We start from the raw sequence: 27014 nt of genomic DNA, 5'->3' as shown, positions 1-27014 counted from the left end.
AAATCAAAAATCAAAAATCAAATATATATTAATTAATAAACTTAATATATTCTTTAAAAAAACTAAAAATTTAGAGGTATAAATTGGTTGATAATTTCTTTTTTGGTTTTTTAAAAATAAATTATATATATATATATATATTTAATATATTTTCATGTATATTTAATAAAAAAAATTATAAATATTTGTTATTTAAGTTTTGAAAAATGATAATTTGAAGGTTGCCTTTTGATTTGGTTAATGGCTTCTTCCTTCTTCTTCTTCTTCATTCTTCTCATTGAATGGCTTCCATCGATTTTCTATTACAAAAATGTAAATCCCTCTCTCACTATAAGCAGCTTCAAGCTCATCTCATAATCACCGGTCTCTTCCGTCTCTACACCTACCGATCCAATCTCCTCAACACCTGTGCCACCTCCGCCTCCGGCAACCTACATTACGCCGTCGCCATCTTCCGTAAGATCCCATTACCAACAACCAACGATTGGAACGCCATCATCCGTGGATTCGCTCATAGCGAAAAACCCACAAATGCAATCTCTCTTTACCTCGATTTATCCCGCGCCCCCCAAAACCCAGACGCTTTAACTTGTTCCTTCGCGCTTAAAGCCTGCGCTCGTTCCTTAGCTCGTGTAGAAGCTACCCAGATTCATTCTCATCTTATAAGGTTCGGATTCGAACTTGATTTCTTATTGCAGACAACTTTGCTTGATGTATATGCTAAAACAGGGGATCTTGATTCCGCGCGTAAGGTGTTCGATGAAATGCGTGTCAAGGATATTGTAAGTTGGAATGCATTAATTTCTGGGTTTGCTCAAGGAAATCGACCTAATGAAGCTCTGAATCTCTTTAAGAGAATGGGATTATTGAATATGAAAGCTAATGATGTTACTGTTCTTGGAGCTCTCTCTGCTTGTTCACAATTAGGTGCAGCAAAAGAAGGCGAAAAGGTATATGAATACATCAAGAAACAGAAGCTGGATTCAAATACCCAAGTTTGCAATTCCGTTATCGATATGTTTGCGAAATGCGGTTCTATCGATAAAGCATATCACGTTTTCAAAAGCATGCCCTCCACGAAATGTTCAATTACATGGAACACAATGATCATGGCTTTTGCTATTCATGGAAACGGGTTTCAAGCAATCGAGCTCTTCGAGTTGATGGATCGAGAATTCTTTAGAGATAACATTACTTATCTTGCGGTTCTATCTGCTTGTAATCATTCAGGGCTTGTAGATTTCGGATTGAATTTGTTTAATTCAATGAAAACAATCGGAATTGAACCTAACATCAAGCATTACGGCTGCGTAGTTGATTTGCTAGGCAGGGCTGGACGGTTAAATGAAGCTTTTGAAATAGTAAACTCAATGCCAATACCATCTGACATAGTTCTCTGGCAGACGATTCTCGGAGCCTGCAAGACTTACTCGAATGTGGATTTAGCCGAGGAAGCTTCTAAAAGGCTTCTAGAAATGAATTCGAAAAATTGTGGGGATTATGTTTTGCTTTCGAATGTTTACGCAGGTCAAGAAAGATGGGGAGATGTCGGGAGAGTTAGAGAATCGATGAAGAACAAAGATATAAGGAAAGTACCTGGTTTCAGTTATATCGAGGTTAATGGGACGATACATAAGTTTATAAACGGAGATCGAGTTCATCGAGAATGGAAGGAGATTTATGGGAAGATGGAGGAAGTTAGAAATAGGATTAGGGAACATGGGTATGAACCGGAGATTAAGTATGTTTTGCATGATATTGGATATGAGGAAAAAGAGAATGCTTTGTGTTATCATAGTGAAAAGTTGGCTGTGGTTTATGGTCTGATTAGTACTATAGAAGGGAGTGAAATTCAGGTGATTAAGAATCTTAGGATTTGTGGAGATTGTCATGTTGTTATTAAGCTTATTTCTAGGGTTTATGAAAGAGTTATTGTTGTTAGGGATCGAACTCGATTTCATAGGTTTAAGGATGGAGCTTGTTCTTGTAAAGATTATTGGTAGTGGAGATGAGGAAAAGTTTGAATTTATCAATTTTGAGGATTGAATTGGGGTCATGATGAATGTATTTTTGTGCTAATGTAAGTGTATGTTGGTGTAGACACTATAGCTATAAATAAAGATAAAAAAATTAAAAGTTTTTGAGTGGTGCACAAACTAATTATGTCCTTAACATGAAATTAATTTTGGTTTGATTATTTAAATATAAAATTATTTTTATTGGTAGGATTTGAATTTTTTTATATTATTTGAATGTAATGTCATACTTTTTTTAGTTGATTTTAAAATTAAAATTTAGTTAGTTAAAATGATATAGTGCTGTTTTTAAATATTTATATATATATTATTTTTATTTTTATTTTATAAATTTAACCATTTTAAGTTTTATGGGTAGATAAATTCACAAATTAACAACAAGAATTAATATCCTGATTCTTTATTTTTTTTTAAAAATTTTTAATATTTTTTAGTTTATAACTTAGGATGAAATATTATTTTAAATCACAGTTGTATTGTTATATACTTCTAATATTTTAAATTTGATTAATAGTTAATTTTTAAAACTAAATATTTATAATGAATTTTTTATTTAAAAAGCTAACAATTGAATTCGCAATATATTGAATTTCAAACATTAATTGAACTAGGAAAATTTTCGTGCCATACACACGGATAAGAATAAAAACAAAATAAATTATAATAATATTTATTCAATATTTAAAATTATTAAAAAAAAAATATAAGGCTCTTATTCCACATTTTATTCATTTCGATAAAACAACTTATTTTCTCACATGTTTCATCACATATTTTTTTCCGAACTAATCTCTCATCTCGTGACTTTACACTTTCATTTTGTCAATCAAATATTTGATTCATATTTTTTTAATAATTAGCATCTTGACCTCACACTTTGATCAATCAAATATTTGATTCATATTTCTTTCACCACTTTCAAATAATATCAGTCTATTATACTTCGGCAAACCACATCTCAATCACACTTGGTTAAAGGTTGTACTTGTTTTTGTTAGGTTGCAAGTTCGAAACATACAAATAACATTTTTAATTTTATTTTTAACCGTTTTAAGTTTATGGGCGGGTCAACTCACAATCCGACCCAAATATCCATTTACTCTCACATGAATATTCAAATTAACCACAACTCTCGACCCGACAATCCAGACATTTTAAAAATTAAGCATCATTATATATATATATATATATATATATATATATATATATATTAGTTAGTTAAAAAGATGAACATTTATTGTTAAAATGTCTCGTGTTCATTAAAATTAGTGTTGAATCTTAAATATAAAGTGTTGTTAGCCTAATTGGTTAAAGGGTTGTACTTGTTTTGTTAAGTTGCAATTCGAAACATACAAATAACATTTTTTATTTTATTTTTAACCGTTTTAAGTTTATGGGCGGGTTAACCCACAATCTGACCCAAGTATCTATTTACTCTCACATAAATATCCAAATTAACCACCGCTCTCAACCCGACAATCCGGACATTTTAAAAATTAAGCATCATTATATATACTAGCATGTATCTCGTGCATTTGCACGAGTAATAATATAAAAAACCGTGAAAAAATATTACGGTAAAATTTTTATGGGCGGGTCAACCCACAATCCGACCCAAGTATCTATTTACTCTCACATATATCCAAATTAACCACAGCTCTCGACTCGGCAATCCGGACACTTTAAAAATTAAGCATCATTATATATATATATATAGATTAGTTAGTTAAAAAGTTGAACTTATATTGTTAAAATGTCACGCGTTTATCAAATTTTGGGTTGAATTTAAAAAATAATGTGTTATTGGCATGGTTGGTTAAAATGTTGTACTTGTTTTTGTTAGGTTGCAAGTTCAAACCATACTTATTTATAGCATTTTTAATTTTATTTTTAACCGTTTTAAGTTTATGGGCGGGTCAACCCACAATCCGACCCAATTATCCATTTACTCTCACATATATCCAAATTAACTACAGCTCTCGACCCGACAATCAAGACATTTTAAAAATTAAGTATCATTATATATATATAGATAGATATGCTTGAAAATTGTGTTAGGAATATGCTAACACAATTAATCAGATCTATTATGCCATTTTCATTAATGTGAATTGGATTTTTTTTATTAATTAAAGAATATTATATTCTTAAGATATTTGTGTATGTTAAAAGGTTGTTTAGAAAGATCTTTACCGAATGAAAATCTTAATTCTTGACTATGAGTATAAAGTTGTGATTCTAATAATATCTTTATTACTTTGACATATCTTGATCATTTTTTTTATAAAATTAAAGAAAAGAAAGTACATATAACTTTTATATGTTGAATACATTATTTTAAATTTTAATTAATTTTGGGTTTACAATTTTGTAGTTTAACATTCAACTAATAATGTTAACATAATTTATTTTTATTAAAATATTACTATTATAATTATAACATTTAATAATATCTAGATAAATATAATTTATAATAAATTAATTATAAATAAAGTTGTACAAATAATTATTCAAATAAACAAATTTTTTCTTAATTTTTTAATGTAAAAGTAATATTTAAGAGTCTTACTACTTTTTTACAAGTTATATATTTACTCTAATAAAAAAAATGTCAAAGTCAATTTTATTATATTTATATAATTATGAGAAAATATTATATATATATATATTTGCATAAATATTATATACTAAAATATAAATAAATATAAAATATATATTTAAATATATATTTATATTATATTAAAAATAAATTAGAAAAGAAATTGTTTTTCTTAATATAAATATTTATTTTTGTTATAGGAATTTTATAAATATATTATTATGAATTGAGTAAATATATATATTTATATTATATAAATATTATATAGTGATATATAAAAGGGAATATTTATTTTTGTTATAAGGAATTTTATAAATATATTATTATGAATTTAGTAAATATATATTTATATTATATAAATATTATATAGTGATAAATAAAAGACCAGAGATTTTTTTTTTCTATTGGTGAGAGATATAATTGGTTTTATTAAATATAAAATGTTATATATATATATATTTATATTATATATTAAGAATTAAATAACTGAGATTTTTTTTTTATATATATAGTTGAGAAATTCTCTACTTGCTTTCTCTTTCACTCTTAAACCCTAAACCTACTTAGGGTTCTAGAGTTTGTCGAATTTTCATCAGCCGCTTGATCAGTTTTCAACCTTTCATATCAAATGGGGAAGTCTTCAAAGAAGTCCACTAAGGTTGATGCCGTTGCGGTTGCTGTGTCTTCTCCGATCAAATCTTCGAAGAAAGGTAAAAGAGAAGCCGAAGATGCGATAGAAAAGAAACAGAGCGCCAAGAAGCAGAAGATAGACGTTGAGCCTGTGAAGGTTGTTAAGAAGAAGATTGTCAAGAAAGCGGATACAAGTAGCTCCGATGACTCTTCTTCAGAGTCTGAAGATGAAAAGGTACGCTCATCTATTACCTGAGAATGTTTAAAGCTCTTATCTTGATTCTTTTTTCAAAAACTTTTTTTAATTTTGTTTGTAATTGACTTCTCAGGTTAAAAAAGCAGCAAAGAAAACAAAGGCGGTAGCAAAGCCACCTGTCAAAGAGTCCAGTAGTGACGATTCGTCCTCTGAAGATGATGCACCTCCCAAAAAGGTGGAACCCATCAAGAAATCTGTTGCCAAAAAAGTTGAATCTAGCAGTTCATCCTCTGATGATTCTTCAGACGAAGAAGAACCCAAGGTTGTAGCTGCTTCAAAGAAGGCTCCTATTCCAGCACCGAAGAAGGTGGCTTCAAAGAAAGCTGATTCCAGCAGTGATGATTCCGATTCAGATGATAGCAGTTCTGATGAAGATGTAAATAACCCTTAAAGAATATTTGATATCTCATATAGCTTATGAACTTTGCTAAATTGTTTTACAATTCATTCTATGTAGGAGAAGAAAAAGCCAGCTGCTCCAGCTAAGAAGCCTGCAGCTGCTCCAGTTAAGAAGCCTGCAAAGGCAAAGGATTCTTCTGACTCTAGCTCTGACAGCTCTTCAGATGAAGATGTGAGACTGCAACCTTTGTTTTGACATGTTATAATTTGACTATATATGTTTACTATTGATAATAGTTGCTAACATTAGATTATGTAAATTAAATGAAGGATAAGAAAGTGTCTGCTCCTGCTAAAAATGGATCTGCTGTAGCCAAAAAGGAGTCATCAAGTGATAGTTCTGATGATTCAGACTCTGATTCTGATACCCCTGCAGCGAAAGCTGTAACCAAGAAAGCAACCAAGGAAGAGTCATCTAGTGACAGTGATGATAGTAGCTCTGATGAAGAAGAAGCAAAACCCAATTTGAAGGCAGCTAAAGACGCAAAAAAGAGTGATTCATCTGATGAAGAAGAATCTAGTGATGAAGATGAACCTGCTAAAACTCCAAAGAAGACCTTGAAGAGTGGTGATGTTGATATGAAAGATGCTCAAACACCAAAATCAGAAACAAAGCAAGCTCCCCAGACCCCTGCTACTCCACAAGATGGATCAAAGACTCTATTTGTTGGGAACCTGTCTTACTCTGTGGAACAGACAGATATTGAGGCTTTCTTTAAAGTTGCTGGAGAAGTAGTGTCTGTACGTTTTGCATCTGATGCTGAGGGAAACTTTAGAGGTTTTGGTCATGTTGAGTTTTCTTCTCATGAAGAGGCAAAGAAGGCATTGGAGTTGAATGGTCAACCATTAGTTGGACGCAATGTCAAACTTGATTTGGCCAGAGAGAGAGGTGCTGCTTACACACCAGCTAGCGGGTATTAGTCTTTCTCTCTTTATGAAGAAATTTTTATGATTTCATGTTTTTCCATATTCATGTTTTTCAATCTGTTGCAGTAATGAGAGGAGCTTTCAGAAGGGAGGTGGTGAACAGGGAAATACCATATTTGTTCGTGGATTTGATGCTAGTACTGGTGAAGCTCAAGTGAGAAGTGCACTTGAGGAACATTTTGGTACCTGTGGAGAGATCACAAGGTGCCATATCCCCAAGGACTATGATACCAATGAGGTCAAAGGGTGCGTAATTGAACTTTTTGGTTTAATTGTGCTAAATGTGATGTAAATATAAACTTATATTTCAACTTCTCCTTGTGTTACTAGGATTGCATACATGGATTTTGCTGATAAAGAAAGCTTCAACAAGGCATTAGAATTCAATGGAGAGTCACTTGGAGGTTATAGTTTAACTGTTGAAGAGGCTAGGCCAAGGGATCGTGATGGTGGAGGCGGTGGAAGAGGTGGTGGTGGATTCAGTGGCGGTAGAAGTGGTGGCCGAGGTGGCAGAGATGGAGGTGGTAGGTTTGGTAGTGGCCGAGGTGGTGGTGGTAGGTTTGGTGGCGGTGGCAGAGATAGCGGTGGTAGGTTTGGTGGTGGCAGAGGTGGCGGTGGTAGGTTTGGGAGCGGTGGTCGTGGTGGTAGAAGTGCTAAACCCAATTTGGCTGCTCCTGGAACAGGCAAGAAGACAACATTTGGTGATGATTAGAAGCTTTTGCTGCTCAAGTGTATGATCAATCATGGAATGTCTTGAAATTTTGGATTGTTTTAAGTTTTGAACATTTTATTTGTTGGAAGTATTTTATATCTATTTTACTATTCATTAAACTTTGGAATTATCTCCTCCTCTTGAGCTTGTTTACGGGACAATAAAATGGAATTTTTATGGTCCTAGTTTAGATTGTTTTGAGTATTTTTCAAAATCATTGAATAGGTGATGAAATTTGTCTAATAATAAGAATAGTATGATGTAATTAGTTACAACTTTAATTGTAACTTGTAAGTAAACATAAACAATGATAAAATATTTAGGGCAGTTGGTCATGGACCTCATGGTGATTAAATAAGATAAATAGTATTAGTTTAAGATAGGACAAATGAATAAGACAATTTAATAAATTAAATGAATCTTAGTTCAATGCAGAATTAATTAAATCCTATTACAATTTACAAATAATATTTATTGGTCAATGTTTATTCATTAATTGTTAGTCAACTTTGAAGGGCTTAAGTGTGAATAGACTTAGAGCTCCTCGATGACTTTTTAGGATTTTTTTAATGATTTTATTCGGAATTTTGAATTATTTAATATATTGTATTAATATCATTCTAATTATTCAAACAACTAATTTATTAATAAAAATATTTTATTTTATTATTATAAAATTTATTTTTTAAATATAAAAAAGTTAGTAATTAAACAAATTATTTAGACAAAATCCCAAAATACCTGAGGAAAAAACTAAGATCAACCAAGCTTCGTTTGATGCTGGTTATTTTGGGGAGATGCAACCAGTTTTATTTTTTTATTTTTTATTTATTTATAAAAAAGCTTGTTTAGTGGATTTTTTTAGAAGGGACTAATTATCTTTAAATAATAGTAATAATAAAATTATAAAATATTTATGTATTTGTATTTAAAATGATAATTTGATTGATGAAAAGAAATATATATAAATAAGATTCTTCTTGTTTAGGGAACTTGTATGAGTTTTTAGGAAAAATTCCAAAAGAATCAAATAATATGAAACAAGTTCAGCCGGGTTCAGTAATAGGTTATTTGAATAATCTATATGTGGATTATTTTAAAAAATTATAATTATAATTTTATTTTAAATTAAAGAAAATTAACATTAATCCTCAACTTCCACTAAAAACTATAATTAGTATTGATTTTAAATAAGTATAGTTTTATGATAAAATAATTAAAAAAATAATAATATATAATAAAAAAATATTTTAATACTTTGATTAATGAATTGTTTAATTTGTTAAATGATCTATTTTTTTTATTAAAACTTAAATAAGTATATTTATTTTTGAATCAAATCAAAAGACAAAGATCAAACAAATGGTTAAAGAACTTCTTAAATAAAGTGGGGACAAAATAATAATAATAAAATAAACCATTCATTTGCTATAAAATAACAAAGATTTCATAGTAGTGATTAAATAAGAAAAAGAAAGATAATAGTTAGAAGCAACCATGGCGACGGTGATCGGAGAATCACCGCCGGAGAGTTCTACCGGAAGTAATGATGACATGAAGCAGCACCAATTTCATCATGACTTGTTTAAGGAGATTCTTAGGATCATTCAAATGTGCTTCGGATATGATGATCATTTTAATGAAACAACAACAACAAGTTCCAAACAAGTACTCCGGTCATCTCCTTCTTCTATAGCCAATGTAAATCTCTCTAATCTCTTCATTCTTTACATTTCATACTCATTTAAAACAAGTAATGTCAATTCTCCACCGAAAATTCTCGATATGGCCGGGTTGAAGCCTAATATATACTTAGTCCAACATATGATATATGTTGTATAAGTCCATACATAATCATGTTAAGAGCACGGTACAAGACCATTTTTTTTTTAAAATTGTGAAAGTTTATTTTATTTGTATATTCGTACTAATATTACTTTGAAATGAAAAAAAAAAATCATATATAGGTGTCATCAAAATCATTTAAGAGGCAAGTACCACCCAATCTAAACGACGGAGACAACCATCAAACAAATACGAATACTTCTTAATCATTTTTGTTGGCGTTTGCGCTACCAAGCTACCAAACGTGGTGACCGTGTTATTTTTATAGTTTTCAGTATATTGTTGTATTTGAATTAATAGAACGAATAAGATCTTAGATTTGGAGGAGGATAGACATGATGCTCATATATGGTGAGAAAATCAAACTATTATATATAAATTATGACCACATTTATCATAATAATGAAAGATAGTTAAATCAAAGTAAAATATCAAAAGAGCTTAGATCCACTTGATAGGGTTTGTGCATTGTTTTGTAATGTTTTTTTTAACCTTATTTAATTAAGTAAAAGTGGTTAAGATTCAAAGTCTAACACTAAACATCCTAATAGAATATAAATTAAAAAAAAATGTATTTGATTAGTTTTATAATTGTTTGGTAAAAATAAAATGGTATGTAAAAGATATAAAATTACATAGCCGAGTTTGAAGATTGGGCTGACCATGACCAAATTATTATTATTTTTTAATTAAAAAAGTTTGACTAAAAATTACTGACCCTCTTAAATTTCAAATATGCAAAGAAAGATTTTTTTAGAGAATTGAAAGGGGAAGGTAAAGAAAAATAATAATAATTTAGTTTTAAAATATAGTTATTGGGCTGTCCAGGGCCGGTAACCTAACGAGAATCTATTAGCAGTTGGGTTTAACTTGGACAAGCAATAGTTCGATAAATACGAACTGACACGATCTAACATGATATTTGTATAGAACAAAATGATACGATATTATCTCACTCGGGTCTTGGGTTGATACGATACAAGCACGAGACAACATGATCAAGACACGATTATGAGTTTAGGGTTTAGGGTCGACACAGACACATCACGACTATAGACACGACACAAATATAAGCACGATACGAGCACGGGTATACACACACGAAACGACATAAACACAATTAGTCACATAACTTAAGCTACTCACATTAATATTCTCTAAACCTATTACATTTTTATACAATTAATAAATTATTTAATTTTATAAATATAATAATTATAATTAAAATTAAACATACTAAAATATAATAAAAAATATTAATTTAAATAATATAAATTAAAATAAATAAATTAAACTCATTTAACTTATTAAATTAATTTAAATTTTCTAAATTAATAAATTAATAATCATATTTTATTATTTTTACTAACAATATAATTTAATATATATAAATAAATAAATAATTAAATGAGTGTGTCAAGACACAATTGTGTTGACACGATGACAAAATTTAGTCGGAATAACACGAAACACGAATTTAAACACGAGTTAACACGACACGAATAAACTCGTAGACACGAATAACACAATACAAAAAAGTCCGTGAATAATAATATTTTGAGTGGGTCAAAACACGATACGACACATATAAGATTGAGACACAACACAACACGATGCGATTAAGAGTCTAACATGACTTGCCCGAGTCGAATACGAACGTTTATGCACGATGCCCAGCTCTACACCAGCATCAGACATTGGTTCATGTCTTTGGCTTCTTTTGCCGTTTCTTCTCTTAAGAAAATTATGGTTTTCCTCAAACAACTCTAACGCCGTTAAACCTTTGGAGTTGCGGTGCTCCTATAGGTAAGGATTGCAATCTCTTTCACAAACTGCATGCATGCCACAAATAGTTTAAAACAAGAAACTTAATATAATTTGTTTGTATCTTTGTTTAAATAATTGACATTCAATTATAAATTTATATATTAAATAATTTTTTAAATAAATTTAATAAATTTAACTTATTACATTAATTTAAATTTTCTAAATTAATAAATTAATAAATTAATAATCATATTTTATTATTTTTACTAACAATATAATTTAATATATATATATATATAAATAAAAAATTAAATGAGTGTGTCAAGACACGATTGTGTTGACACGATGATAAAATTTAATCGAAATAACACGAAACACGAATTTAAACACGAGTTAGCACGACACGAATAAACTCGTAGACACGACACAAAAAAGTCTGTGAATCATAATATTTTGAGTGGGTCAATACACGATACGACACAGATAAGATTGAGACAAGACACAACACGACGCAATTAAGAGTCTAACACGACTTGCCCGAGTCGAATACGAACGTTTATGCACGATGCCCAACTCTAGGCCTAGTATAGAAAGATATTGATTGGTATTTATACTCTATAATTAATGTTTTTTTAATATAATAACTTTTTTTTATTAATATTTTATTATAGTATGAATTTAAATGAGATAATTTGATATATAACTTAATTAAATTAAATTTTAAATTTATTAATGATTTCTTAATCTCTTATTTTTTTTATATGATAATATTAAATATATATTAAGAAAAATTAATATATAGGGAAGATTCTTCAAAATATAAATAAAAAGAATAATTTCTAAATAAACCTCCTTTTGTTAGAGTAAGATTGGGATGAACGAATGGGAGGAGACTTAACTTGTGGTTCTTGTCATGTTCGAGTTTCAATTATAAATTTTTTTTATACAATATTCTATGAAAAATAAATATATATATTAAAATTTAATAAAAACATTTTAAGTATAATAATATAAAAATAATATTAAAAAAATACAAATACATTACCAACAAACATAAATCTTTGAGAAAAACGAATAACCTTATTACCTATTTGTTAAAATAATAACATTATAAATGATATGAATCAGACGATTACAATCATTAAAAGTTCAACGATTTCTCAAACTAAATAGTCCACTAAAAAATAATTGGGATGATAACTCAAATATGTATTCCTATCATATCAACTGTCTAAATCTAAAATTCATAGCAATTATTCAAAAAATCGGACATTACCTAATGAATCTCAATCATACTCTACAAAAGACTCGATATACTAATCACTAATGACAATGCAAAAGTAAGTGAGTCGTCAATTTCACATTTTATGATATTTACGACAACGACTTACCATACAACTTTTTTCCATAATATCACAAGAATTCCACGAGACCCTGAATCCCACGAGACCCTCCTATAGAATTAAGAGACTCTCAACCACACAACCATCAATTATATATATCTCTTATAATTCATTTATCTATATTTCGAATTTTAGTCTCACTAAAACAATATATACCACAATAAAGAGTTCTCAATAGTGACTTAATTAATAACATCTATCTTCACACTATTATTGATTTCCATAAACGTTTCAAAACAATAATATTTCCAATCATTGATGAAATCTAATCGGAATAACTATTTTTCTATTTCGATTTTGAGACACGCTTTTGAAGGAATTGTGTCATTTAATTTAATATGCAATGACCTGTTTTAGATACGACAATTATTAGAGATAATTTAATCTAATTATTTTAGAAGTCGCAGTGTTTTGCTAGAAGTTAACTACGATCAATATGATAAGATATTTAGCTATTATAATTGAGTTATACTTTGCGGATTAGATCAAATGAATGATCATCGATTATTAATAAATATATTAGATATTAATAATAATAAATATATATTATTTATTTATTTATGAAATATATATATAAAGCGGTTTAATTAAAGGAGTTTAATAATAGAATTAAGATTTTAAAAGTATTTTATTTATAAAATGAATAATATACAATTAAATAGTTTAATTATCTTATTTTGCTCTTAAAGCTCTTAAAGGATACATTATTTATTTATGAAATAAAATAATACATAATTAAAAGTTAATTGAGAAGAAATTACAATATTTTAATATTTTGGAACTTCTCTCTTTACATATTCTACACTTATTTATATGATGAAAGATGCCAAAATTTTAAATAGACGAAAATAATACGATACCGTGTAACATAATGATTATTTTGTGTACTGTTAGAAATATAGTTAAAAATACAATATTTGTCTTGAAAGTATTTTGAGTAATTATGAAATAAAGCAATGTTGATTGATTTCCTTGTCTATTCGGTCTAGCAGTCAATTGTGAGATGATTTGACCGGGTTCGTGTGCACAAATTAAAAGAGCAATATGTGCAACAATACATATATACCATCACCCAATTCACACATCAAAATGTTTGTCGACCTTCCCGCATCAATCAAAAAGTATTTTCTATGAACTATAATTTTTTGATCCTATCATATATTATGTATATATTAGAGATCTTGAAATTATATTTTAGATTTAAATATGAAATTTTGTTTAAAGTTTAATAAATTCCAACAACTTCTCCTTTTACATATAACACTGCGGTACGATAGATTGTTTAGCTTATTCAACTAACAACGTTAGTAGTTGTTTACAAAAAAAAAGTTGGGTAAAAAATATACGAGAAAGGATGAGTTCTCACGCATATTGGACCACCTTAGTCTCTAATTCAAATAACTCTTTCATGATAGAGTTGTTTTGAATCAGTTTCATATTATTATATGAATCTTATATATTGATTTGTTTTTGTTATTGTTTATGAAAAAGTTAATGATACACAATGTATTTTCGCCACCATTTACAATTAATTAACTACCGTTGTAAGACGTTTAAAAGAAAGAGAATAATTGTGTGCATTTTTATTCAATATAATAAATGTATTTATACTTAAGTTAAATTAGCAATATAAGGAAACTATAATATAATATATTATAGAATATAATATATTATATTATATAATATAATAATATATCAATATAATATATTATTATATTATATACACTAACACCCTCCCTCAAGCTCAAGGTGGAAGAGCATTGAAAATCTTGAGATTGAAGACTAAATCTTGAAAACGTTGAGGATGATGAGATTTGGTAAAAATATCAGCAATCTGAGCTTGCGAAGAAATGGGAATCAATTGTATGGTACCATTAACGACACGATGACATGTCAGATGACAATCTATTTATATATGTTTGATACGTTCGTGAAATATATCATTATGAGCAATCTGCATTGCACTATTATTATCACAGAAAAGTGGAATAGCAGCGGACGAAGGAACACCCATATCTTGAAGTAACCATTGTATCCAGAGAAGTTCAGAGGTAGTATCTACAAGAGCATGATATTCAGATTCTGTACTAGAACGAGAAATAACAGTTTGTTTCTTACTTCTCCATGAAATGAGAGATGTGCCAAGAAAGAAACAATAACCAGTAGTGAATCGACGATCAGTTGAATCACCTGCCCAATCAGCATCAGAGTATGCTCGTAACTCTAGAGGAGAAGAGTGAGCAAAATGTACTCCATGAAATAAAGTTCCTCTAATGTAATGTAATATACGAAGAACGATAGAGAAATGAGTTGTACGAGGAGATGACATAAATTGACTCACGATATGGACATCATATGCAATATCTGGCGGAGTGATAGTAAGATATATAAGACTACCAATAGTTGTCGATAAAGTGTTTTATCACTTAGTGGAGTACCATCAGTAGCAGCCAAATGTTCTGTGGAGTCAAAGGGTGTGCTAACAATTTTTGTGTCAGTAATATCAGCCCGAGATATGAGATCAGTTGCGTACTTAGCTTGTGATAAATAGTAACCGTATTTGTCGGAAGCTATTTCAAGTCCCAAGAAATAACTTAATTGTCCAAGATCATTCATTTTAAATTGTTGATGTAGAAAATTCTTGAGATCACGGATTCCATTTGTGTCATCACTAGTAATTATCATGTCATCCACATAAAGTAAAAGTAAGGTACAACCTTGATCTGTTTTGCGCAAAAACAATGCATGATCATAAGAGCTGGATTTGAAACTAAGATTATCAATGGTGTAGCTAAATTTGGCGAACCACTCCCTAGGAGCTTGTTTGAGACCATAAAGAGCTTTGCGGAGTCTACAAACTTTATTTGGAGGATGATCATACCCAGGTGGATGTTGCGTATACACTTCTTCTGTTAGTTCACCATTAAGAAATGCATTTGAAATAGTTGCCATCTTTTGCTAGCAGCTATTGCAATGAGGCTACGAACCGAGGTCAATCGAGCGACATGAGAAAACATTTCCTCATAATCAATACCATATTCTTGAGTATATCCCTTAGCAACAAGGCGAGCTTTATATCGTTCAACTAAACCATCTGCTCGTGTATTAATTTTAAAAACCCATTTACAACCAACGACTGACTTATGTGAAGGTAAATCAACCAAGTCCCAAGTTTTTGTCTTGGTAAGTGCTTGCAATTCTTCTACCATTGCTTGCTGCCATAAAGGGTTATAGTTGGCCTCGCGAAAAGTACGAGGTTCATAGAGAGAGGCAATAGCTGAGTACGCATGAAAGTTGCGAAGACGAACAGAAGGTTGACTTACACGATTGGTACGACGAGGAGGTGGTGGTGGTGGTGGTGGTAGAAAACAAGAAGATTCTTGAATGATATGATCAGATGAGGTATGTGCCGGATTTTGAGATAGAGAAGATGTCGATGTAGGAAATGCAGATGGAGTTGAGTCGCATGAGTTGTTAAATGGTCCTACACAAGAAATGTTAGGAAACAGAGGTATGGTAGGATCACGAAAAAATTGAATAGGAGGTTCATTGACTCTAAATTTAGATATAGTTGAAAACATCTTATGTTCCCAAAATGATAAATGACGAGAGATACGAAGACGTTGAGACAATGGATCTCAACACTTGTATCCTTTGTGTTCGATTCCATAACCTAAGAAATAACATAATCGAATTCAAGGTTCTAATTTATTGTATTCATGAGGTTGTAATAAAACAAAACAAACACATCCAAAAACTTTGAGAATTTGATAATTCAGAGCTCGATTAAAAAGACGTTCAAAAGGAGAGATGTTACTTATGACATGAGAAAGAATGCAATTGATAGTATAGACAGCTGTGAAAGCTGCTTCTCCCCAAAAGTTATCGGGACAAGAAGACGAGATGAGAAGGGCTCGAACAACATTAAGAATGTGTCTATTTTTCGCTATGCCCGACCATTTTGTTGAGAAGTTCCCGGACAAGATATTTGAATAATTGTGCCCTCTTTTGCTAGAAACTCTATAAATTTGTTTCTTTGTATTCCATGGCATTATCAGTGCGCAAAATTTTAATTTTGGAGGAAAATTGAGTTTGGATCATATTAGCAAACCGAATATAAATTGAGGACAATTCAGACCTATTACGCATCAAATAGATCCATGTATAACGAGAAAAATCGTCAATAAATATCACATAATATTTTAAACCACCCATAGTATTATGTGGTGCAGGACCCCAAATATCAGAGTGAATCATATCAAAAGGTGCTAAGGAATTAGAATCATTAGAAAAAAAAAGGTAAAGCGTGTCCTTTAGAGAACTCACAAGAAACACAATCAAAAGTTTCAGTCTTAATAGGGCCTAAAAAACCACTAGAAATTAAAGAACTCAAACGATCTTTAGAAGGATGACCTAATCGAGAGTGCCAAATTTGAGAAGTGATAGCTCCAACAAAATATTGTGATGGAAGAGATAGAGAAGTGAGTTCAAACAATCGTCCAACCTTACGCCCCGTTCCAATAATTTTATTTTTTTAAGGATCTTGGACAACACAACCATTACTCGAAAAAATATGTTAAAACCGAGATCACATGGTTGTCCAACAGAAATAAGATTTAACGAAAGTTTTGGAACAAAAAATGTTTCAGGTAAGGACAATATAGAAGTTTGAGCGGTACCAATAGTTTGAACATTTAAAGTAGTATTATTACCAGTATGAACAACATACAGAATAATAGGCTTTCCAGTGGATGTGAGAAAAGATGATTCAGAAGTCATATGATTACAACATCCTAAATCAAAAAACAATGAGATAGAAGTACCTGGTGTGACAGATAACACTGAAGAAGATGGCAATGGAGAAGATGTAGTACCATGATTTGATTGAAGTTTTTGTAAGAGTGATTGAATGTCTGTAAGAGAGAATTTGGGAAAAATGTTCTCTAATGAAGTACCTGTGACAGTAGCAACGGTAGAGAATGTAAACTTGAAAGACTTTTCCATTAAATTAAATTGAATTAACGTGAACATCAATGTTCAAAAATAAATACACAAATCTTAAATGACCATAAACCTTAGAGTCTAGGCTCTGATACCATGTAAGACATTTAAGAGAAAGAGAATAATTGTATGAATTTTTATTTAATATAATAAAGATATTTATACTTAAATTACATTAGTTAATAATATAAGAAAATTATAATATAATATATTATAGAATATAATATATTATATAATATAATAATATATTAATATAATATATTATTTATATTAATAACCCGTAATCAAAATATAAGAAACAAGAAACGAGACCATCTGAAACAATAAGCACCAATCAAATCAATTTGTTATTTGGAAACGTGACATGTCTCAATTCATGTTTGGTATATGATGCTAATTTGAGATAGTTAAAGTTGTTGACACTAGAGGTATAAACATAAAACATGTAACCACACATGTTTCTCTCTCACTCCAAGTGATTATTCAAAATAAAAATAATAAACAAAAAGAAATATTTGACAAGAAATTGTTGAAATATTATGTCATATTTTAAGTTAGATTACAAATTTAATAATTTTCTTCAATTAAATTTTCAATTCATTTAAAAAATATTATATTATTCCTCCATAATTTGTTATCATATATTTTTTACTATCATAATTTTTTTATCCAAATTGTTAAGTTTATTTTTATAGAGTTATTTGATAGTGAGTTTTTATTGAGTTATTTAAATAATTTGTTTAAATTTTTTATTATTGAATGAAAAAATTTAAAGATATTAATATTTAATAAAAATAATTATTAAAAGACCAAAAAAAAGTAATTTGTTTAAAAAGATTACTTTATTGATGAAGTGATTATTAAAAAAATTAATTAAAAAAAATTAAAGGTTTTAATTATTATTTGAGATTAGAATTTTAATATTTTTATTAAATAAGACTCCAACTTTAAATTGTGTCATATATATATATGTAAATCTTTCTATCCAATTTCAGTTAAAAAAAACCATCTTATATTTTTTACTTTTTCAAATTATTTTGTCACGACAAATGAAATGAAATTTACATAAATTTTGAATGTATTTTTTAAAATTGAATATTTTTTAATTTTTTAAAAATATATCTTGTCCAGCTATTTTTAAAAAATAAATTATTTTTATTGTATTATTGAATTATAATCAAATGTTATCATTTTTAAATAAATAAATAAATAATTTTAAAATATAAATAATATAATAAATATAAAACAAAAACAATACACATCAACCAACAAATAAATTAAAAATAGAATTCTTATTCATACCAATTTGGTATTTACCAAATGTAACAAAATAAAAAAAATGCATTCAAAAGTTCACTCAAACTCAGTTTCAACTCCAGACCCAAAGACGTTTTCAAACGTGTTCAATTGTTTTTCAAAATCAATAATTTCCAATAAAAAAAGAAAACCCCATTTTGAATAATACCAATTCCACCCTAAATTCAACTCAAAAAACTCAAAAACATTAAGAAAAAAAATACAAATCACTAGTCTTATGACTAAAACTCTCCAAAATAGAAGCAATCACAAGACTCTCATCATCATCATCATTTATCTCAACCGCCTCATCAACCCCTCCAATCAACTCCACCGGCCGTATTTCCGCCGTCTCCGTCGCCGGAAAACTAGAACCAAAATCAACTAAAACAGGGTAATGAAAATTAGTTCGAGCCTTTTCAATTCCACTAAAAGAAATAGAAGTCAGATCGTAAGCCACCGCCGCTTCCTCCGCCGTGTCAAATGTTCCGAGCCAATGTCTCAACTTGGTGTAAGGATTCCGAATCTCCGCCGCGTAACGCCCCCACGGTCGCCGGCGAACTCCGAGATAGATGGTGGAATATCTCGAACTTCTTCTGTTAGGGTTTCGACTAACCAATTGAGAAATATTAATGTCCATTGTCTAATAATAATCATACAAGAAAATAAAGAGATGCAATACCCACATATATAATAGTTGGCTTCTCTTTATTTTACTTTTCCTAATATAATAAATTAAGAGTATAAAGAATGTCACACATATATTATAAAACACATATATTATAAAATAGTAGAATATCTGATCTTCTCATATGTTATCAATTCGAGAGACATTGTCTAGTTAAATTGATTGAGTTTCGAGTTATTTGTTTATCTCACGAGTCGCACTACGAAGGGTAAATGGAATTCGAAGTTTTAAAAAAAATAAAAAAATCTTACTTTTGAAATTAGTTTATTTTTGATATTATTTCTACTTTAATTTTAAATTTTGTAATAAAAATTAATATTTTTTAGTCAAAATAATTTTCATTTAAACTACCCTAGATTTATATACTTAAAAAAACAATAATTTATTTAATTTGGTCTTTTCATGAAATTTTAAAATTTAGTTATAGTTGGAGACCCGATTTATGTAATTCTAGTTAAAATGGGGACATGAAAAACAAAAATTATGGGTCATTCAATTTATCTTTAAATCATAATTTATTATCTAAATATTTTTATAAAAAAAAATTTAAAATTTTTTTTTTAGGAAAACAGCTATAACATGATATATTTGGTCTCATATACATTATTCTTTTTACAAAAATATTTTCAAATAACACAAATGTTTAATTTGTGATGTTGTCAAGTGGAGTAGGCAAAATAATGTTGGGAATATTTAAATATTAATAATTAATGTGTGTGAAATGCAAAATACATTAATATTATATTATATTGTATAGTGGCGAGCCTTATTTTCCTGAAATGATTCTAACTTAGCAAGACCACAATCCTTAATCTCCTAATAACTTCCCCACCATGTCTTGTCTCTAAATACTTTTTATATAAATATTATTTGTAAGAAAATAAAATCTATTAACAGGTTTTCTTTATTCAAATAAATCATATGAAAATCTATTTATAACTATATCATTGAAATGTTAAAAAGTTTATTATTTTGTTGAACCCATGTTTTATTTTAAATAAGTAGTACTATTATTAAATTAATACATTTTTTAATATTTTTAAGAAAAATTAAAAATATGATATTTATACCATTAAATATATATAAAAAAAAGTAGTATTGACACATTTTCTATAGAGTTTTAGGCCTTATTTTAGTGTTACAAGAATATATATATTTTCTTTTAAATTCCGTAATTACTGTTCAGATGCTTACTTTCAGTTATCAAATAATTTTTTAAAACAAATTATCCCTCGTATTTTGAGAAAAGGGTCAATAATGCCCTTCAATCAATTTTTTTCATTTAAAATAACACATAAACGTTTAAATTAACACATAAGCGCAACTCTAACTAAAAATCCTTAAACTATTCTACGGTTGCCTTTTGTCCTCCAACTCATACATTGAAAATTTTATTTATGTAGAGTATTTATATAATTTAGCAATAGATCTTTAATTATTTTTTATTTTATAGATAATTATATATATTTTTTAATTTTAAGTATCTATTTATTTAAATGAGAATTAATTCTTAATAGAAAAAAATAAATTATTTAAAATGTAAAAATATGCCCCCATTTAAATAAATAGATGCTTACGTATAAAAATAAATGAGGCATTCGATTATTCAAATAAAATAATAAAAATAATTTCCTCATTTTAATAAATATATACTCACACATAAAAAAATTATTTATAAAATTAAAATAATTAATAATTAAATATAAAATTGTATAAATATTTATATAAATAAAATTATGAATATATAAGTTGGAGAGTTTAAAGTTAACTATCATACTAGTAGGGCTTTTAGTTAGAGTAGCGTTATGTTGAACAAAAAAATTGACAGAAAAGTCATCTGTAACCTTTTCCATTTATGAAAGTTTGAGAAATAATTTATTTAAAAATTATTTTTAAGACTAAAAGTAAGCAATTAGAGTAATTGAAGGATCATCTAGATAATTTCCTATAATTAATATTTGAGATTTAAAAAGTTAGGTAACACATAATTATCCATTAATTTGTTGAAATTATGAGTTCGGTAAACACTAAAATTTTAGTTACCAATTTTGAAATTTAAAAATAATTATTTTAAATAAATAAAATTAAAATTAAGACAAAAGACATAATTAAATAATTAAATGAATTAATTATAAATCCCAACTAATTAAGATAATGTCAGAAAAATAAATAAAATAATTTGAGATAAATATTATTTTCATTTTATCTCAAATTAATTATAAGGGATCAAAATAAATTAAAATAAATAATTTAGAATAAATGTTGTATCTATTTTATTCCAAATAAATTATTTATTAAACTTTAAAAATATAAAAAAATATGTAAAATATTTTGTAGGTTAAAAATAAAATCAAAGGATGAAAGAATAATCAATTTCAAACAAGTCTTAAGGCTAAAAATGTAGTGTGACCTACTGCACCCGAAATCGAGAAGATTTAGTGTAGTACACTCTACACCCATTAGATGAGCGCCCAAGCTTCATCCAACGAATAATATAAGGCCGCGTAGCCAGCTATAACGGAAGAAAAAACAGAACGCGGATAGAATCTCGCACCCGACCGAGGATTCCTAACCTAGGATTGGAAGCCCCCCGCACCTAGACCGAGGATACTTCGCACCCGAATGAGGATACTTAGCCCAAGACCGTGAGACTTCCGCACCTCGACCGAGAGTTTCCACACCCGACTAAGAGGTCTCGACCCAAGACCGAGGGATCATTACCCTAGACCGAAAGGACCAGTCCTAGGGTCTGTTTGGTTTGAATTTGATTTTCAATTTATTTTTTTAATTTGGATCTCAAAACCATTTTCTTAAATTCGAAAAAATGGAAAACAATTTCATTATACTTTTGAAATATTTTTTATAAAAAATATTTTGATAAGGACCTATTTGAGATTTATTTTTATATCATAATACCTTAAACTGATATATTTCAAGTATTTTCCTCAATAATCATCGATATCAAATCGTAAGTACCAACATTTAAATATTATTCTACAATTTTAAATGTAAGAAAAACTCGTGAATGTCTAAGACTTGAAAAATAATTTGTTAATTAAAGTGCAATAAAACCAATTTTTCAAAATCTAAGATTTTATAAAGTATAAGGCAATTTTTTAACGGGTACGAATGATATAGTGCAAAAGTCTTTTTCCGAATATCAACAAATACCGAATTCAAAGAAATCTCTAGTCAAATGTATGTTTGTATACGTATACAAAATATTTTATTTAATTTAAATTAAAAATTAATTGACGACTCTTTCATCAAATAAATAATTATTTTAATTAATTTAAAATACATATTTTTTTTTTTATCAAAACAACGATTTTGATTATCCTAAATCTAAAAGATTATTTAAATTTTGTTATAATTAATTTTAAAATATCTGGACATATTTATATAAATATTTTTAAAATAATATTTTATTAAAAAAGATTTTCGATACGCAAACCAATATTAAAATTTATCGAATATTAAATTTTTCCAATATTAAATTTTTCCGAAACAAGAATTTCCAACTTATATGTTATACTAATGTGTTTCCTTACAAATAACTCAAACCTTTTGAATATGAAATTTTAGAATTTTTTTATTTCTTTATTTCTTTATTTATGTTTCTCATTTTAATTTGTGATAAATTAGTTAGACTAATGATTTTTAAAAAAAAAAATTTTTTACTAATAGTTACAATAGTTACAGTGATTTTTTTAATTTTTTATATAACTATCTGCATTGTTGATCCTTTTTTTATACTTTTGAATAATGGCTCAATTTTTGAAACATCCAAAAGGAAAGAAGATCCTCCCAGTTATTGGATAAATAACATTCAAAATATACCATAGATTCATGTTTTATAAAGTTAAGAAAAACATATTAGAAAAGTAAAATAATATTAAAAAATTAGATATTTGTTCAAAAAATATTAAAATAAAAATAAATGAATAATTGACGCAATGATTATAAGAAGGTTTGATTCTAGTCAATTTCAATTGAACTTGGTTGTTTTTTACTCCTTTTCATAGTAAAAAAGTCACTTCTATATTGTTATGACTTGATCTGCAATTGCTTAATAAGATTGGTTTTAACAAATAAATTAGGGTTTAAATAAAAACTAATATATATAATCGTTTAATAATTAAACTGAATAATAAGATATAATGATTACGCAAATAAAACAAAATAATCTCAATATTATTAAATGTATCTTAACTTTTAGATAAATAATTTTTAATATTTAGATTAATGTCTTTTTTTTATTATTATTAGAAGGGTATTTATATTTATTTTTTTCACTTATTATATTTGAGTTAGTGTTGTATTTTGTTTGATGTGTCATCTTATTTAGCTTTATAAGAATTTTTATTTCAGATATTTATAATTCGAATAATATTTTCAGCGTTGTTGGTAGTTTATTTGCTACTCATAACTTTTGAAAATTTTGTGATTATTTCTTAAATTTGTGTCCGTCCACTTTTTAGCAACAAAGAAATAGAGTTACAATGTGAACACTCGCGTTTTGTATTGTTTTTGTCGTTCAACTATTATTTATATCATATTGAATTCATCTTTAAAAAAAACAAAGAAACAGAGTTACTGAAACAAAGAAACGGAGTTACTAGATCTAAAAATTATTTTTTACTTTGTAATGAAATATTACTAAAATAAATCTTTAAGTTGGAGACTCTTACTAATACACTCCCATTTATTACTTGACACAATATTTTCCAACCGTCATTTATCAACCAACTATCGGTCAAGACAATAATAACTTTGTAATATAAATTAAGGGTGTAAGTGGGAGAGACCGTTGTTGTTGGTTAATTTACTAAATTTGAAACTGTCTGTTTAGACGGTTTTATCGGTTTCTAGAACGGTTTGAACGACATAATTATCAAATTCTAATATATACTCTATTCATAAATAATTTGTTCACAAATTACATTTATGTAAAAATTAATTTGGTAAAATACATTTCAATGGTGAATTCTCAATAACCTGCCAATTGTATCTAGACGGTAGAAATGCTAACATCAATGCATCCATTTGTAACGTTTTAAAGATGAACGAAAACCATTTTTAACTATCGAGCTCGTACTCAATCTAGAGAGAAAAAATTAATTAATAAATTATTAAATCAATGAAAGAACAATGAATCAAAAAGTGGGTAGGTTATATCCAGACAGGCAGGCGGCTGCAGATGCAACACTGGCTATTGGGATTTCTGAAAGACATCATTTTTATTTTATATACTAAAGAAAGTGATTAAACAAATAATTTTATTTACTATAAACTAACGAAACTCATCAATGGAACTGTATAACTCGGTTTAGTCGTATCAGAATCGATTTGAACTCGGTTTGTACTGTTCTATTTGATTTGTTCTATTTGATTTGAACGATTTTTAATCAGTTTGAACGGATTGATAGATTTTCTTACTCATAATATTATTATTGATATACAATCATTAAAGTTCGACGGATCGTTAATTTATTAATGATAAATAGAATGAAATAATACTTATTTATTTATTTATATGTTTGTGGGTCAATAATAATGGCGTAAGCAGTGATAGCATTAAGAAGAAGCTAAGAAGAAAAAGAGCAAATCTAATGCGTCCGTCCATTATTAACAACAGTCAACAACAACAATAAAGATCCCAACTTTATTGTAACCTATTCAAGATCATCGTCTATAAATTATCAGTACTTCTTCTTCTTCCATAATTCCAGACAGAGAAACAGAAACCCATAGATCATTTTCATTACAAAGAACAAGAACAGGAAGATTTGAATTGAGCTAAATTCATGGCGGCAGCTGGTAGTGGATTAGCAGAGCTCTATGTAATGAAGAAACTACATCAAGAGAAGATCAAAAGGATGAAGATTGCTGATGAATCTAATTCATTATTAGATATTAACATCAATCAAACCCATTTCATTCTACCAGAGACTTATAATAATCGAGATGATGATATTGAGAAATCGATGATGAAGATTAGAAAGATTAAGAAGATTAAGAAAATGGGTAATGGTAATTTCTTGGGGAGGATATTGAAGAAGATTCATCCATCAAATTAAGTTTGGTTCTTCATTCTGGTTTTAAGTCATCTAATTTCTTCTTTGGTAAAGTTTGAGAGTGATTATGATTGTTTTTTTTTAAAAGAATTGACAAAAGTGTCTATATTTTGATTTTATAAAATATATATGATTGATTACTTTATTTTAAATGTTTGTAAATAGAGATCTTATTTTAAGTTTGAACAAAATTGGTCAAATAAAATAATTAAAATATAATTTAAAAAAAATGATAATATACCTTAATTTCAAACTCAACTCATTCAAATGGTTAATTTTCAAACAAAACAAGATGAGGAGCAATTTAATTTTTGGGTTCACATGCATTCATTTTGTTGAAGGTTCACATATATCAAAAATTATTTTTCTTCATGAATTTTTAGAAATGATTTAAATATGTTGATTGTTTCATATGATTTTATAATGAAAAAAAATATTTTGTCAAAACTTGTGATTAAACGGTGCAAAAATTTAGTATATATTATTTTGGCAATTTTGGACACGACACGAAAACAAGACACAGACCGAACACGAAAAAATTAGGTTAAGGTCATGTGTTTTTTTTGATTGAGTCAAAATCAGGTTGACCTATTTAACCTGATTAATAAACAGATCAAAATCGGGTCAACCTGACATGACATGACATGACTCAAAGTAGATCTGATAATCCGTTTACAAATTTCTTTTGAATTTTGTGTTATTTTTTTATTTTACTCACTCATTTTCTTTGATAAACTTTTTTATAAGTGGATTTGTGATTTATCTTAATTTTTATTTTGTATTGATGTCATTTTAATTTGAAATAGAGATATGTGAATTAATTATATCGGGTTTGGTTTGAGTTGAGTTAGATAAATCGGGTCAAACGAGTCAGGTTCAGGTGAAACACAAATAAACATGTCATGTTCAAGTTAGAGATTTTTGACCCGAATTATTAAACATATCAGATTTAGGTTAGAATCGTTTAACCCGTTAACTTGTAAACCCCGAAACTTACCTAAATTGTCATTCCTAGTATATATCAATTAACAAATTAACAAGGCCTATCAAAAGTCAAGATGGCCGAGTTGGTCTAAGGCTCCAGTTTCAGGTACTGGTCCGAAAGGGCATGGGTTCAAATCCCATTCTTGACAAATATTTTTATTTTGTTTTTTAGTTATAAATATGTACTTTTGTGCTTAAATAATTTGAATCATTTTAAAATTTTTAGATTAATTAATTCTATCTCAATTCTTTGTTTTTTAAAAGGAGAAAAGGAATGAATAAAGTCTAATTGAAATAATATAATTAAATTAATGGTTATGACGAAGTCATTCAAAATAGAGATGACTGAGTTATTTAGGCTACACTTATAATAAACTCTATAATTGTAAATTAT

At 28.1% G+C, this 27014-nt stretch overlaps 2 protein-coding genes, 1 non-coding gene and 1 pseudogene across 3 annotated transcripts; 3 read left to right on the top strand and 1 right to left on the bottom strand.

Moving 5' to 3' along the window:
- The first annotated feature begins 240 nt into the window (after nucleotides 1-240).
- On the top strand, nucleotides 241-2086 carry LOC124926240 (pentatricopeptide repeat-containing protein At1g34160). The gene has a single exon (XM_047466434.1). It carries the CDS (start codon nucleotides 282-284, stop codon nucleotides 2001-2003), a length of 1722 nt encoding a protein of 573 aa, XP_047322390.1. The 5' UTR covers nucleotides 241-281; the 3' UTR covers nucleotides 2004-2086.
- A 3101-nt stretch (nucleotides 2087-5187) lies between these two features.
- Nucleotides 5188-7689, top strand: LOC124923842 (nucleolin 2-like). The gene is made up of 6 exons (XM_047463817.1): nucleotides 5188-5500; nucleotides 5595-5897; nucleotides 5979-6092; nucleotides 6191-6834; nucleotides 6914-7093; nucleotides 7178-7689. The coding sequence occupies exons 1-6, from the start codon at nucleotides 5264-5266 to the stop codon at nucleotides 7557-7559; spliced, it is 1860 nt and encodes a 619-aa protein (XP_047319773.1). The 5' UTR covers nucleotides 5188-5263; the 3' UTR covers nucleotides 7560-7689.
- Nucleotides 7690-14483: 6794 nt separating this feature from the next.
- Nucleotides 14484-15526, bottom strand: LOC124923840 (annotated as a pseudogene).
- An 11162-nt stretch (nucleotides 15527-26688) lies between these two features.
- Nucleotides 26689-26769, top strand: TRNAL-CAG. Its single transcript has one exon. It is a non-coding gene; the product is annotated as a tRNA-Leu (tRNA).
- The last annotated feature ends 245 nt before the right edge of the window (nucleotides 26770-27014 follow it).

Source organism: Impatiens glandulifera, chromosome 2, assembly GCF_907164915.1.
Source record: "Impatiens glandulifera chromosome 2, dImpGla2.1, whole genome shotgun sequence".
Lineage (NCBI taxonomy): Eukaryota > Viridiplantae > Streptophyta > Magnoliopsida > Ericales > Balsaminaceae > Impatiens > Impatiens glandulifera.
The sequence above is the reverse complement of the archived record's forward strand: the minus strand, read 5'-3'. Positions and strand labels throughout refer to the sequence as shown.

Excerpts from the sequence above, each read along its gene's own strand:
- LOC124926240 (XM_047466434.1), top strand. The coding sequence starts at position 282 with ATGGCTTCCATCGATTTTCTATTACAAAAATGTAAATCCCTCTCTCAC.
- LOC124923842 (XM_047463817.1), top strand. The coding sequence starts at position 5,264 with ATGGGGAAGTCTTCAAAGAAGTCCACTAAGGTTGATGCCGTTGCGGTT. Across the intron at positions 5,898-5,978 it reads ATAGCAGTTCTGATGAAGAT|GAGAAGAAAAAGCCAGCTGC; the intron begins GTAAATAACCCT and ends CATTCTATGTAG. Across the intron at positions 7,094-7,177 it reads GATACCAATGAGGTCAAAGG|GATTGCATACATGGATTTTG; the intron begins GTGCGTAATTGA and ends TTGTGTTACTAG.